General features: G+C 37.3%; 1 protein-coding gene across 1 annotated transcript in view; it reads right to left on the bottom strand.

Moving 5' to 3' along the window:
• LOC150078991 (multiple PDZ domain protein-like) overlaps window positions 1-15,976 on the bottom strand; it is a 798,800-nt gene that overhangs the window by 558,256 nt on the left and 224,568 nt on the right. The window contains exon 9 of the mRNA XM_090382913.1: window positions 9,876-9,990. Within this exon, the coding sequence (XP_090239039.1) occupies window positions 9,876-9,990 (115 nt within the window). The remainder of the gene's footprint in view (window positions 1-9,875; window positions 9,991-15,976) is intronic.

Below are 15,976 nucleotides of genomic sequence, written 5' to 3'. Positions count from 1 at the left end.
ATATGTAACCCCTGCACTTTTCTTCTCTGTCACATGTCTAATTAGTTCATCTGACATCCATTTAGTCCTAAATCTTGAACAATATTTCTTTGTTGGTATGTAAAGCCTAGTAGCTTCCAAGATTAATTCTTTGAATGCTTCCCATTTTGAATTTGCTGTTGGTAACACATCATAAGCTGATCCCACCGTATAGAATTTAAATACAGTCTGAGACCACCGTAGTCACCTTTACAAAAGCAAAAACCCTTCCCTTTACCCTTGACGGTAGTTACCTCTTTGAGTTAATCCCACTTCAGCACACTGTGATCACTGCCACCTAGTGGCAGTGATCACAGTGTGCTAAAGTGGGATTTACATGATCACATGTATTTACTTGTTCCACTATGACTTCCAGCAGTCCTGGAAATCCCCCATTGCCTTGCTTTCTAGGCTGCTGCTCAACTGCATTTCAATAGAAGTAGTGCAAAAATCATTTTTACTTCTGCCAGCGGCTACTGTTAATCTATTAGTCTGTGTAGTGGTTCCTTTATATGCAGATTCTTGATGGATGAAGAACCACTAGTGACAAACAGATCAAGAGCATTATACTCCCTCTAGTTGCTTCCCAAACATGCTGCTGTAGAATACAATCATCCAATAAATCCACAAAAGCCTTGCTAGTGTGCGAGTGACCAACCCACAAATTCCAGTAAATCTCTGGGAAATTAAAATCCCCCATTATAAGACACTCTGATTTACTGCCCCACTATTTCTTTGCACAATTGCTCATTATACTCATCACATTCATTTGGCCTATAACACACACCTACTCTCATTTTACCTTTCCCGGTGCTTATGTCACACCAAACAGACTCAACATTGCATTCTCCACCAACATCAATTGGATGCACTTCCTTAGATTTTTTGTGTTTCTTAACTAACAGCACAACCCCTCCTCCCTTTCTGTCCTGTCTATCCTTTCTGTACACATTATACTCCCCAAATTCTAGTTCTGCTCATGTCAGTGTGACACCATGTCTCTGATATTCCAACAATATCTGCCTTTGATGCCTTGACTAGCACTTCAAGCTCATCGAATTTATTAACTATACTCCTAGCATTGGTGTACATGCAAGTATACATGCACCTTTTTCTACCACTGTCACGTTTTCTACCACCCTAACACAGCTCATGTATTTACTTGTTCCACTATGACTTCCAGCAGTCCTGGAAATCCCCCATTGCCTTGCTTTCTAGGCTGCTGCTCAACTGCATTTCAATAGAAGTAGTGCAAAAATCACTTTTACTTCTGCCAGCGGCTACTGTTAATCTATTAGTCTGTGTATCCTCCCCAAGCTAGCAGTTTTCTGACCCATCTAACTCTGCCTCGATAGCATCAGCAAATATTCTTGCACCCTTTCTATTTAAGTGTATCCCCTCCCTGTAGAAGCAGTCTCTCCTGTTAACAAGCACAGATCAGACTTAGAAAAATTCTACCCCTTGAGCCTTACACAATCTCTTCAGGACCGAATTGATCGACAAGGCTCTCATCATATACTCCCTCCTATCGTGTCTGGGAAGAATTGCAGACACTTTCAAATTCAACCTTAACTCATGGCTTTTTTTCAGCATTGACTTGTACTTGTTAAGTAATTCTGTCGGTCTCCTACTCCTAGTCTGGAGACTAGGCAACCTTGTAGGTGCCAAGTCTCCAAATGCTGCAACTTACATAATTTAAGCCTCTCTTGGTAAGACAACCACTTTGTTCCGCTCACCAATCTTGTTGCCCTTCTCTGTATTCATTTTGGAAAAGATATAAGCCTGTTGGACAATATGCGGCAAATAACAAGATTAGTAAAGGTACCAAAGGGGTATTATTAGTGAGTGAGAGAGAGAGAGAGAGACTTGAGTTTTTTTTTTTAAGATACAGCATTTAGAAACTGGATATCAGCAAAGGATTTCTCACAGTCTACTTTAGAATGCCTAAGCCATGAATTAGTTTATTATGAACTGACTTATACTCAGTTTCCAAACACTGTAGACCTGAGTTAGATGGCTAAAGCCTTCATCAGTTGGTCCCACTATACACAATTTAAAACTGCCTGAGACCACTGCAGTCATCCTTATGAAAGCAAAATCTTTTCCCTTTACCCTTTTAATTATGTCTTTAACTAAATTCCACATTAGTAAACTGTGATCACTGCCATCCAGTGGATCTTTTACCTGCAGATTTTTAAGGCATGAAGAATCGCTGCTGATAACCAGATCAAGAATATTGCTTCCTCTTGTTGCCACTCCAGCATGCTGCTATAGAAAACAGTCATCCAAGAAATCCACAAAAGTCTTTAGTGTGTGTGTGTGTGTGTGTGTGTGTGTGTGTGTGTGTGTGACCAACCCACAAATTCCACTCAATATTTGGAAATTAAAATCCCCACTATGAAACATTTTGATTTGCTGTCCCACTCTATTTCCCTGTATAGCTGTTTGGTATACTAATCATAGTTATTAGGCCCATTACATACTCCTATTCTCAGTTTTGTTTTCCCAGTGTATCACACTACACTGACTCAACATTGCTCTTGTCACCCAAGTCAACTGGATGCACTGTCTTAAGTTTAATATTCTTCTTAACTAAGAGCATAACCATCCACTTCTCCTGTTCTCCCTGTATACACTGTACTCCCCATATTCAAATTCAGCATCTGCAATTATGTGGTTCAGATATGATACCCAAGACACTGCAAATGTATCAAACTGTCACTCGGTAATCACTTTGGAACAGATCATACATATTATCAACAACTTCTGGAATGACAGACATTACAGGTCTCCTAGTTTTCTTTCTCTCTCTCTCTCCCTTGTTTAAATTCACTTCTTAACCATGGAGCAGGAAGGGGAATCCTCCCCAAGTATTGTAACCATATCCCCCATGAATTGCCTTGGCATTAATCTTTTTTTTTTCTCAAATACTAGAATACTGCATAATGACTAATTTTATCCATCTTTTCTCATTCCCACATCCTTCTTGACTTCAGAACCTGTAATTACAAAACGGTGTTACTGAAACTGCATGAAACTTGGTGGGATACTATATGAAGTATTATATATTAAGTCCAGAAATTTTTTATCACTGTACTGTACCACTACCCTTTCGTACTCAGGCAATGAACTTTTCAAATTGCTTCATACATTTGAAATCTCTTGGATGATGATGAGAGGTTAACTACCTGTTTTTCAGTTTTCTGTTTCTGGAAAAGAAACACTGGGAAAGTACAGTGGGGCCTCGACTTACGATGACATTGACATCCAATATTCTCAGGAACTGATATACCTTCCATATGATCTTTTATTTTAAGGACATATGATATTTGCAGGAACCGATGGCTTTCCGAGATGGCTGGAATGATACAGAGGAGAAATTTTCAGATGCGTTGTACGCAGAACATCACTTATATGATTGTTCCCAACCAATTAGCATCTTTGTTATTGTTCAAACATTCCCACATGTTACAGTATTTTGGAGAGTTTCTTTATCTTCTGTTTGATGTGCTTGTTCAGTGTGCAAGCAGTGTGTTTTTGTTAATTATACATAATTACAGTAATCTAATTCTGGTTATTTTTGAATTTATTAATTAAATAAATTGAAATTAAATAACCATGGCTCCTAAAGTTCAAGTTAAGAATAAAATTGCTATTAAAGTGAGGCAAGAGATGATAAAAAAACATGGAGTAAAAATGAGTGCATTAGTAAGTGAGTATGGTTTTCCTCAATCGACCATTTCTACAATGATTAAACAAAAAGATATTCTCTAGAGTGTTAAAGTTAGCGATTATTCTACAGTGGTGCATAAGGAAAGAGATTTATCGTGGAAATGGAAAGGCTTTTGTTGATATGGATTAGGGAAAAGTAGATGAAGGGTAACACAGTGCCTAGACAATTTATCTGCGAACGTGCTAAGCAAATCTATGATGATCTGAAACTTAAAGCTCCATCAACCAGTAGCAGTGCTGTGCACTTTGAAGACTTTAAAGCTAGCAGAGGCTGGTTCGAACACTTCAAAAAAGGGCAAATATCAAAGTGTTGTAAGGCATGAAGAGGCATCCAGTGCTGATAAAAAATAAGCTAAGGACTTTAAAATTGAATTCCAAGAGTTTTTTGACCAGGAAGGTTAACTACCCCAGCAGGTTTTTAACATTTACGAAACCGGCCTCTTCTGGAAGTGAATTCCCAGAAGAACGTACATCACTAAGTATGAGGATAGTTTATCTGGGCATAAGCCTATGAAAGATAGGCTCACTCTCCTGTTGGGTGACAATGCCTCTGGAGATTTCAAGCTGAAGCCTTTGCTTGTATATCACTAACATCCCCAGAGTATTTAAACAACAAAAGGTCGATAAATGCATGCTGGGAGTATTTTGCCGCCGTAACAAGAAGGCCTGGGTTACAAGATATGTCTTCAATGAATGGGTGCTTGAAGTTTCCTGTCCTTCAGTGAAGAGTTATCTTGAGAAAAATAAGCTTCCTGTGAAGGCACTTCAAAAATGGTAGAACCATTTTTGAAATCGCAAAGGTGTTGTAACATAATAATTCAGTGTTTTAAGAATTGTAATTGACACTGCATGCAAAATATTTTCTATAATTAACGTTAATCACTGAGCTCTTGACCGTAGTGATCTGAAACTCTACCACATGTCACAAAACATTCTATTCAATCTGATTAAACTGGTCATCTGCATTAAGGGTTCTCCTCAACCTCCCAAGTACTGCTTTGCCCATTCTAATGGATTCCATTAGAATGGTCATTAGAAATTCCATTCTAAATAAAAATACTAATAATAAAGAAGAAATTTGATGTGGTTGTGATTGGTCACATGAAGAACGCAAATTTGCAATTTTTAAATTACTCTTGCTCTTTTTGATGGGGTATCTGCAATGTAGAACTAGCTTATGAAATTGTAAGTGCAGTCTCAGCAACTGTCTTAATATCAGTGATTTTTTTTTTTTTCATTTAATAAATAAATAAAAATAATAAAAAAAATACAGAAATTTACTTTACTGAGCAAGCACGTCTTTTAGGTATTAGCATATTAAAAATAATCAACTCTCAGCATACTACAGGTTCCAAAATAAGTATTTAAAGCTTCCAAAATAATATTTTCAAGCTTAAATTTAATTAATTACAAAAAAATAAAAAAAAAAAAGGAACTGGCTCATTTGGATAATCCAACAGTTTTTGAGCACAGTAATGCTGTACTACTGTGGAAAACATCTGCAGCCTCCCAAAATTTCCAGTTCTTAAAATGATGAATTGAACAGGTATGTTAGTTGACATGAAAATCTGTCAAAAACAATAAAAACCAAAATTTATTTCCAACAGAAGCATGTAATAAAAATGTAGTTATTTACAGCACATTAAGTTGTTTACGCAAGGTCAGAATGCCTAATGCTGCTAACTATCATTCTTTGGAGGCAATTAAAATTTTCAGAGCATATTTCATAACATCTGACAGAAATAGAAATTCGTCATCATTTCATTGAAGTGAAATCAATGGCAAATTTCTATTTCATTTGGAAACTAACAAAATAAAATGACAAAGTTGTTAAAACTCAGCTGTGACACACACTTTGATGACTTTGATCACAATCATCAATAACTATTAACAGAATTTTGTTGAAAATATGGATGGGTTTTTTTTTTTTTTTAATTGGATTTTGGAAACATTCTAACAACTGAATAGCATAACAGCTAAAAATTACTGGCATTAGCATGGTCACATGATGCAAAAAGCAAGCATCAGCCAAAAAAAAAAAAAAAAAAAAAAACAACAACAACAACATACCCATATCCTTCTCATTTCATCCATCTACTCGCTCCAGATGTTTTTTTTATTATTATTATTATTAGCTATAGGGTGCAAGGAAGCCTGAGGCTTATGCTGCATCAGACAAAAAAAAAAAAAAAAAAATTCCCAAGTTACCTTGAGGGAGAGAGAGTCAAAAGTAGGAGGGAATCACCAAGAAAAAGAAGAATGATGATATCCAGCTCAGGACCCTGGGTGTGGCCAAGCCCATACTCACCAGATGTGAGCCCCTGTGCTTGTTTGTCTAGTTCTCCCTTGAATCTGTTTAAGCTATCAACTTCTACAATTACAGATGGAAGCAATTTGTTCCAGCAATCAACCACCCGCTGGCTAAAGGCAAACTTCTGCACATTTTTCCTACAACTGTCTTTCTTCAATTTGAATTCATGCCCTCTCTTATTCTGAGCAAGAGGAAGAATCCCATCAGCATTGAGCATGCTCAAACCATTCAAGGCTTTATACACCTCAATCAGATCACCTCGCAGGTGCCTAGTATCCACACATTATAATTTGCAAAAGTTAAGCCTTTCTTCGTAAGAGCAACCCTTTGTTCCATTCACTAATCTTGTTGCCCTTCCCCGTACTCATTCCAACGACTCTACATCATTCTTAAAATGAGGCCTCCAGACCTGTATACAGTACTGAAGGTGTGGCCTGACCATTGCCTTATACAAGGGGATAATTACCTCCTTCTCCCTGCTAGAAACATTCCTGTACATCACTGACAAGACACCATGAGTTACTCTTGCAGACTGTCTGCACTGCTCAGAAAACTTCTGAACAATTACCCCAGGTCCTTTTCAACCTCTACCACTGTCAGTGTAGTACCACAATTGGATGTTGGGGGGCCCACTGTACATTATTCTTCCAGAGATGTTACAAAACGTTTCCTTAAGAATACTGGCTATTGCAGTATTCTTAAGGAATACATTTGATACATTTTACTGGGGTTACTGCTTCCCATATGCAATACTCTACATTTGTCAATGTTAAACTTCATTTGCCACCTCTCAGCCCATCTGCTCAACTTTTCTAGATACTGCTGCAGCAGTATACTGTCATTAACAGCCATGCCGCCCTTCGTATCATTTGCAAATTTGGATATTAAGCCTGATATACCATCATCAATATCATTAATGAATACAGAAAACAACAATGGACCCAACACTGAACCCTGGGGACTACACTAATAACATTAGTCCACGAAAAACAGTGTCCACTGATTACCACTATTTGTCATCTCCGGCTCAATCATCCCTTTATCCATAGCAGCAATTTGCCTCCAATACCACACTGTTCCAATTTGTACAGCAGTCTTCCATGTGCAACAGTATCAAAAGCCTTTCTAAAATCCAAATATATGATATCAAAATTATTCTTTGCATCCAGTTCCTTTGTGATTACATCATAGTATCCAATCAAATTGATCAGACAACACTTCCCCTTAACAAATCTATTCTGTTTCCAAGCTATAACTGCAGTCTTGTCTAGATGATCCTGCAATGCTTCTTTAACCAGTGGCTCCATTAATTTCCCTGGAACAGAAGTTAAACTAACAGGTCTGTAATTACCTGTCTCCATTTGATCTTCCTTTGTGGATTGGGGTCACATTTGCACATCTCCAGTCCATGGGTACCTCCTCTGAGTCCAACGAAGCTCTCATAATTCCTTTGCTGCCTCCTTTAATATAACTGGATAGATTCCATCCAGTTGCCTTTCTTATGTTTATCTTCAACAATTTCTCCTCCACTTTACTCTCAGCTATCACAAGATTATCTAACTTACTGCCAGAGTTTAATACACCTCTGGCATTCCCTCCCTGAATAACTCCTCATGTTTGAATGTAGATGCAAATATTCATTTAGTTTGTTAGCTACCATCAACAGTTGAACCATCGATATCAAGTGGACCAATTTGACTCATCCTCTTCCTTCTGGAGTTTACATAAGTAAAGAACTCTCTGCTGTTTTTCTTTGTATCCTTTTCCAAAGATTTCTCGTAATCTGCCTTTGACTGCCTAACCTCCTTTGTGACTTGGTTACACAGCTTATATCTATCATAGGCTTCTGTGTCACCTGTTAATTTATATGTATCCGATGGATTTTTCTTCTCTGCCACATGTCTAATTAGTTCATCTGACATACATTTAGGCTTAAGGGCTATTTATTTACATTAATAATCTTTCTTTTTAATAATGCGGTATTTAATTCCTAGGCAACGTACAATTTGAGTGAGGTAATCAAATTTTACAATTCAGGCCATATATATATATATATATATATATATATATATATATATATATAAATCATATAAATTAGAATAAGGTATAAAATAAAAATAAAATAATGCCAGCAGTATGGCAAGAAAGGAGCGAAAAGACAAAATTAAACCTAATTTCAAATCAAGCAGGGAGGGAAGAGAGGGGTAAAAGAGTAAAAACATTGCAGAGAAACTTCCCTCTCTACCCTCCCTGCTTGATTTTTTTTTTTTTTTTTTTTTTTTTTTTTATGAAAACCCCAAACACGAAAGGTATCAAAACCTATAGTACTTAATACCGTGCAGGTTGAAGGAGAAGTATGGGGGGAGGGGGATGCCGGAAACTTTGTTCTAGTGACTAAACATGGGTTTCACCACTTAGCCTCCAATAAGCAAAGTGGTGGTATTTCACCGGTTGATGAAAGTCATCTACCACCTAAAATTTGAAATTAGGTTTAATTTTGTCTTTTCACTCTTGTCTTGCCGTACTACTGCCATTATTTTATTTTTATTTGATACCTTATTCTAATTTATATGATTATATTTCAAGCATCATGTAGAGGAATATGCTTTTTGCTGCCTGTGATGTATGCTGTACCCTCCTTTTTATTATGAAATATTCCGTTTTTCCAACTATTTCAACATTTAAATATATATATATATAAAAATTAGGAGGGAGAGTGGATACACACGCGCACCTTAAATTTTTTTTTTTTTTTTTTTTTACACAAAATCTCAGAACAATTTCAATGAAACAAACACTGGATTCTAAAACAGAACGGGCTTGATTGATGCAAAAAATGAATCAAGCACATCAAATATACGTCAACAACATAAATTTCTTTTTTGATATATATTGTCCTTAATCAAGAAACACTTTACAGGAGTTGATCAAAGTGAAACGAACAAAAAGAATGCCGTTTATTGTCTACTGTGGTCCATAATTTGCTCACCAGTGAAAATATTCTTTTACTGATTGCATTTTTCCCAAGTAAATACCAAACAAATTAAATCCCCCCCTCCATAGGGAACTTTCTTATTTATCAAAATGCTCAAATATTTCAATTCATCCCACATTAAGTTTTTTCTTCATTCCACTTTGGACTCAATTACATGATATTTTGCATATAAAACTTCAATAAAAAGACTACTTTCTGCTGTCTGTTACCTTTTTGGGAAATGAAAAATAACGTACACTAATGATTTCTCAACCACCTGCCAGGAGATTCAATTCTGATTCTTAATGCCTTACTTACTCAAATATATATCCATTTCCATAAATGGATACATTTAAATTACTCTCAGAAAAAAAATAAATAAATCATTCCCTTTGCTGGAAAAAATTTAGAATGCTGGAGATTTCTTAGACCACTCCGCAGTGCTCGAATAACCAGTCTTTTGTACGTATGGGTTAATTGAATTGGGGAGTGTCAGATATGGCCTACTCAGTCAATTGATGGCTCACTTCAGTTCGTTCATTTGTCATATTTTAATTTGCTAGCGTAAATTTATCCAGGTTTTCACTTCCCATTCCCATGAAAACGAGAAAAAGGAAAAATTTTCGCAGCATCATACGGCCAAACTGCTTCTACGTTAGCATAAATATCAAATTGTCTACATAAAAAAATAAAATAATAAAATAAAATAAATATAATGTAATTTTTTAAAAAAGAATTTTGCTATATGCACGTGCAAGGCTAAGTATGAAAATATTACTGAACCAATAACTATAAAAACAATTACGGTACCACATAAAACGTAAAGTAAGAACGTCTTACCGAATTCTCCGCAGGCACTACCCACAACAGTGCCCGCCATGGAGAAACATACGAGGTGGACCGACAGGTAAAATCCTACGTCGTTAGGCTTAGCGAATGAAACGCCGCCCGGCAGCTACTCTCCGGTAAGCTACTATGGAAACTTCACAATTAATTTGTTCAACAGAATGTACTTTGAAATTAGGTATGAAGTGTTTCAAACTTTGCAATACCTTTGTACCAATAATAATCCAAATAACATGGACGTTTATCATATACTTTACACCTTAAAACGTTCCATGATCGCGATTCTCCAAGGATACCAGCTAACACTAAAGAAGCATACGCAAGAATCTAATGAAACGCTAAGTGTAAATGAATGAAAATCTGCAAATTTAGTGACTGAAAATCTCACGCTCTGTATGAAACGCCATTGCTACGTTAATCGAAATCCATGTAGCTGTGTATTCAGCACAATAAAAACAATCCGCCTTGGTTTCGGCTTCCAACGGACAACCATACTTTCTACAGGCACAAGACACAGAGAAGGCGATTCGGGAACAGGTAACGAGCTAGCTAGTGCAGCAGTATCCATTCGTGGTCAGTACACGCTATCCCCAACTACAACCGTTACACATGTCAAATCGCTAATACAACAATCATGTAGGTAAGCATCTTCAGTTTCCATTAGAACTAACAGCGGCCAAAATACACCGCGTTTAGGGGCGGGCTTACGACACAAGAGAGTACACTCCCACACCATGGTAGCGGCAGCATCAATATAGACGTCGCAGGAAGCTTACCGCGGAGAAATGAAAGTTGTCTTCACTGTAGAACACATAAGTAGCACGTGGTACTACCTTAACGAAACTACGATGAAGCAATTTTTTTTTCTATATTTTAACTCAGTTAAAATATAGAAAAACTTAACTAACAAACGTTAGTTAAGTTAGTTAATTAACAAACTTAAACAAAAGCTTAAACGCATGCTTTTAATTCGATTACATATTTGTTTGCAAGACAAGAGCTACACGCGTGAAAACTAATTTATTTATAAGATTTTAGGAATATGCTCCACTCCAAAGCAGTGTTTCTCCACTATTTTTTGCATGTACTCCTTTAAAAAACTATAAGTGCTCCCAGTACCCACAATTCTGATTCAATTTTGTTCTGGCACTGCGTCTAGTTTGTTTAAACTTCAAACAATTTAACTGTAACTGGTTGTTTAGAGAAAAATTACCTGTGGGCGTTGAACTGTCGATTGGACTATACTGAACAAACAGAAAGAAAATCAGAATATAAAACAAGTCTAATTTTTTTTATTCATACATATACATATAAATGTATGTATACTCAGTGGTCACTGAATTATGACTTCCCATTATGGACATTGCCGCTTAGCAGAAAAGCAGAACAGCTTCCTACGCTAGAGTAGTGGTAATTTGCATCTGGTCATGCAAGTCAGAGTGATAAAGTAGCAGTTATGGGACGCAGTAATGATATTACGGAGTTTCAAAATGGCATTATTGTGGGACTCGTGCATCGGGTACTTCAATATCGGAAACAGCAGGTCTTGTCGATTGATCACAGCCCAATGTGGTTAACGTGTACAAAGAATGGTGTCGAAGACAAACCACCTCCCACCAACAGAACTGTGAAGGATCACGCAAGGTGGATGTTCGTAGTGAGCAGAGGGTGCAGCGCATTGTACCGGCTCAACGACAGGTCACGGTGCGACAGTTCACATCGAAATACAATGTGGGGAATGCAAAAAAAAAAATATATATATATGATATTAGGGTCCCCTGTAAATGATCACATCTACCCATATATTTATTTGTCTGTAAATTGCGTGTTCTCTGGTCTGTTTGCTGGACGAAAAAACCTTGCTATCTATGCCTGAGACCGACTAACTCAGCCAAGGAGGGAAAACAGCCCACTAAAGTTTCTCGCGTCATCCACGGGATTCGAACCCGGGCCTTTTCCACCCAGTGTGGGGAGGACGGTGACGATACCACTGTGCTACCCCGCACATACATGGGGGAATGCAAAAACAATATCCCAAATGACGATGCACTGCACACTCAGCCATATAGGGTTCCATAGCAGATGACCATGAGACTCCCTCTCTTCACAGCTGATCATCGTCGACCCTGCATGGAGCCCACTGTCCAAGGCAGATGGCAATAGTGATTAACATGGGTCACGTTTTGCTGACAACAACTGGTGGGCTCTACCAGCAATTCTTAGGAGACCATGTGTATCCTGTCATGTTGCATTTTTTTCTCAGCCAGAAACGGGATCTTCCAAGAAGATAATGCATCGTGTCAGCAGGCTCTCACTGTGCACAAATGGTTCGAGGAATACAGTGAAGATATCACCCACCTTGATTGGCCTCCAAATTTTCCTGACCTCAGTCCAATTGAAAACTTTTCAAAACATATATTGTTTTGAAAAGGATATTTTGTAAAGGGAAGTGGGGCGCATTGACACGCAACCGTCATTTAATCGAACACTGTAGAACGGCTTGCAGGCAGCATGGCTGCAGAACCCTACGGACGACTTTATACATATAGTGGAGTCAATGTCCAGGCCAATAGTGGCTGTAATTCCGCGCAAACAGTGACCCAACACGGTATTAGGTAGGTGGTCATAATTCAGTGATCACTCAAAGTATAATATATGTATGGATATCAACGAACATCAATGTTACTAACATTAACGAACGATAAAATAAAAATATAATTAATTTAATTTGAGCTTGTTTAAATTAAATACTCAAACTTCTTAGGTTTTAAATTTCTGAAGGCCACAGTGAAATCATTTTCTAGAAGTACGATTTCTTAATTTTGTTTTTAATTCTGTCACAGAAGAAGACTTTCCTCAAATAAATAGTTTGATGAGAATATTCATTTGTTTATATTCACCTTTTATTGTCTGCCAGAACATGGAAATGTGGCCAAGACAGGTGCCTAGCATTTTCAGTAAGCTATTAAACGAAAGCTTGCTCCTCCATTTCTTCAGATATTTCTGCTTGCTTGATAGCCTTCTAATACAACCCCAAAGGCTCTCATCTGGTGAGTATGGGCTTGGCACACTCAGGAGTCCTGAGCTGGATATCATCATTCTTTTCTTTCTTTATGATTCCCTTCTACTTTTAACTCTCTCTCTCTCTCTCTCTCTCTCTCTCTCTCTCTCTCTCTCTCTCAGGGTAACTCGGGGAATTTTTTTTTTTTTTTTTTTTTTTGGCTAGTGCAGCATGCTAAATGCACCATGTAGCTAATAATAATAATAACATGCAGTTTTAAACAGCGAAAACTTATCACAAGAGTAATGAAAAATTTTTGTTAATTCTTCGCCATGAACCTTATCTGAGTGTTTTCCATGTTAAAAAAAAAAAAAAAAAAAAAAAAAAAAAAAGCAGCAACACTAAAAACAAAACTCCAGTTTTCCAAAATTTTTAGTTTTGTTAGCGAACCCTTTAGACTTATCTCGCGTACTCCCCAAGATAAGAGTTCCACGGGTTCAGAAACACTATAGTAATAATTTATTTTATTTCTTCTTATACAACTCCGTACAAATTCCGGATTTTCATCTGCAGTAGCCAGTATGTTTTTCCATTAATCATGTTTTCAGCAATGATTCTGGATTCCAGAAATGTGGATTAGCAATTAACTTTACCATGATTATTAATATCTTTAACCATAGTTGCCACCTTACCTGTATTTTGTTCATTAAGAGAAAATGCTCTCTGCTTTGGCTGAGCAGATGGCCATTTTCATTATCGTTTGGGCTGTACAACAAATTACAACAAACTGCATTTAAAATACCACGGAAGACGTTGATCTCAACATCAAATTTCATAACTTTACATAAATACTGCACGTTCTCTTAGCCTTCCTTCAACTGGGGGCGGGGGGGGGGGGAGTGCTTCTTCCACGTTCCGGATTTTCGATACTAATAAATTTAAGTCTTTTAAGAGAACAATGAAACTTTGCATTACATTATATATATTCAATGAAAATTATCAATGAGACATGACCGAACGTGGCTAGTAAATAGTTTTCGGAGAGATTTGTTACTTTCCTTTTTAAATTCTTCTAGATCGCCTATTTGTTCCATGGAGTTTAATCAAAAGGATTTAGGGTCGCAAAATTTTATGGTAACATCCATTGATGAGGCGAAAATTTTTGATCAATGGGTTCGCTGAATTTGAAAGAAACAAAAAAAAAAAAAAAAAGGAAAAAATAAGAAGGAAAGAAATAACTATCAAAAAAATTATTATAACTGAGGGTCTCAAAGCGTGCAGCGCCCCTCGGAGAGCATTTCGCTTTTTGCGAGTAAAGGAGCATGTTGTTCTTATGAAACTTTTTTTTTAACTAAATACGAACAACCCTCCGCCCCCCCACCCCACCACTAATGTCTGCGTTGTAGCACAGTGGTATCGTCGCCGTCCTCCCCACACCGCGTAGAAAACGTGCGGGTTCGAATCCTGTTGATGACGCGAGGAACTTTAATGGGCTTTTGTCACTCCGTGGCTGAGTTAGTCGGTCTCAGGCATAGATAGCAAGGGTTCCCCCCCCCCAGAAACTGCGGTTTTTCGTCCAGCAAACCAGACAAATCGACCATAGAACACACGCAATTAACAGACACACAGCGCGGCAGATGAATTTAATTATTCTGGTGGCCTAAATATAATAGTTTGGTTTTTTTTTGTTTTTTTTTTTAAACCTCCCACTAGTAAGGGTATGACACCTATTTTATTTCAATCCTTGAGATTAAATGAATTGAACTGTATTGAAGTATATGTTAATTTAAAAAAGAAAGTACACTAAGAGCTAAATTTTTCCACATATGTTTACTTCCGCTTTTCCTGGAAGGTAGCATGAAATTTATAAAATATTTTTGGGCGCCTCCGTAGCCAGGTGGGAAGGAGCAGTAGATCGTATCATATGCTTCTTGATTAGACCGGGGTTCGAGTCCGTCACCACCAAATACGGAAGATGCGGAAAGATCGGGGAATGACCACCGCATATCCCGGAGAATTATGGCCTTAGTTGCTAATGCTCCTAAAAACCAAAACAACAACAAATATTTTAAAGAGGACGCAAAGTATAAAAGTTTAGGAACTTATGTATCATGGTGATCTTTCTTATTAAAAATATTCTCAGAGAGAATATCCATTTCAAGTGTTTACTGTGATGCTTTCTATCAATCTTTCTCTTGGCAAATTTCCCATAGACCGTATACAGACTGTAGACACACTGTATTTTCTTCAAAGCATATTCCTGCAAAGGCATTTTTTCGTCTGCTTTGTATAACGTATAACACGCAGGTTTTATCGTGATGACATAAACCCCTTTTAATTGTTGGAAAGCTGACACAGTTTCTTTCAATTAGTTTCGACTGTTAGAGAACCTTGTGATTCTGTAACTGTAAAAGCATCTAACAAGATAGAAATTTCCTCTAATATATCTATCATTAAAATCAAGTCCTTTAGCAAAGTCGTGTTTCTATAAAGTCAGTTTGCCATTTCAAAATTTTTCATAAAATATTCAAAAGTTATGGTTACTCTAACCAGACTGCTATTGCGATCTTAGATAAGGTTATGTACTCTGTGTTAAGGACCAAAGAAACTAGGGCTATTAGGCATCAGTATAATGTCTTTCCAATTGTATTTATATCCTTCGATCGGTTTGTTGGGCGAAAAATTTGAGTTTCCCGGGGAAAAAGCATGTAACCCTCAACTGACACCGGCTAACTCAGTGACGTTAGGGGAAAATAAAAAAAGTCCACAACAATTCCTTGCATGTGGATTTACTGGACGATTGTTTTCTACAGCAGCATGTTCGGGAAGCAACTAGAAGGAGTAATAATCTTGATCTGATTAGCAGTAGTGATTCTTCAAGCATTAAGAATCTGCAAATAAAGGAACCACTAGGTGACAGTGATCACAGTGTACTGAAGTGGGATTTACTCAAAGAGATAACTACCATCAGGAGTAAAGGGAAGGGTTTTTGCTTTCGTAAAGGTGACTACGGAGGTCTGAAACAGTATTTAAATTCTATACGGTGGGACCAACTGATGATGTTACCAACAGCAAATTCAAAATGGGAAGGCAT

The sequence above is a fragment of the Mastigoproctus giganteus genome, chromosome 10 (genome assembly GCF_048544385.1).
Source record: "Mastigoproctus giganteus isolate SK-2022 chromosome 10, ASM4854438v1, whole genome shotgun sequence".
In the NCBI taxonomy this organism is placed as follows: domain Eukaryota; kingdom Metazoa; phylum Arthropoda; class Arachnida; order Uropygi; family Thelyphonidae; genus Mastigoproctus; species Mastigoproctus giganteus.
This window is presented reverse-complemented; position numbering and strand designations above follow the sequence as displayed.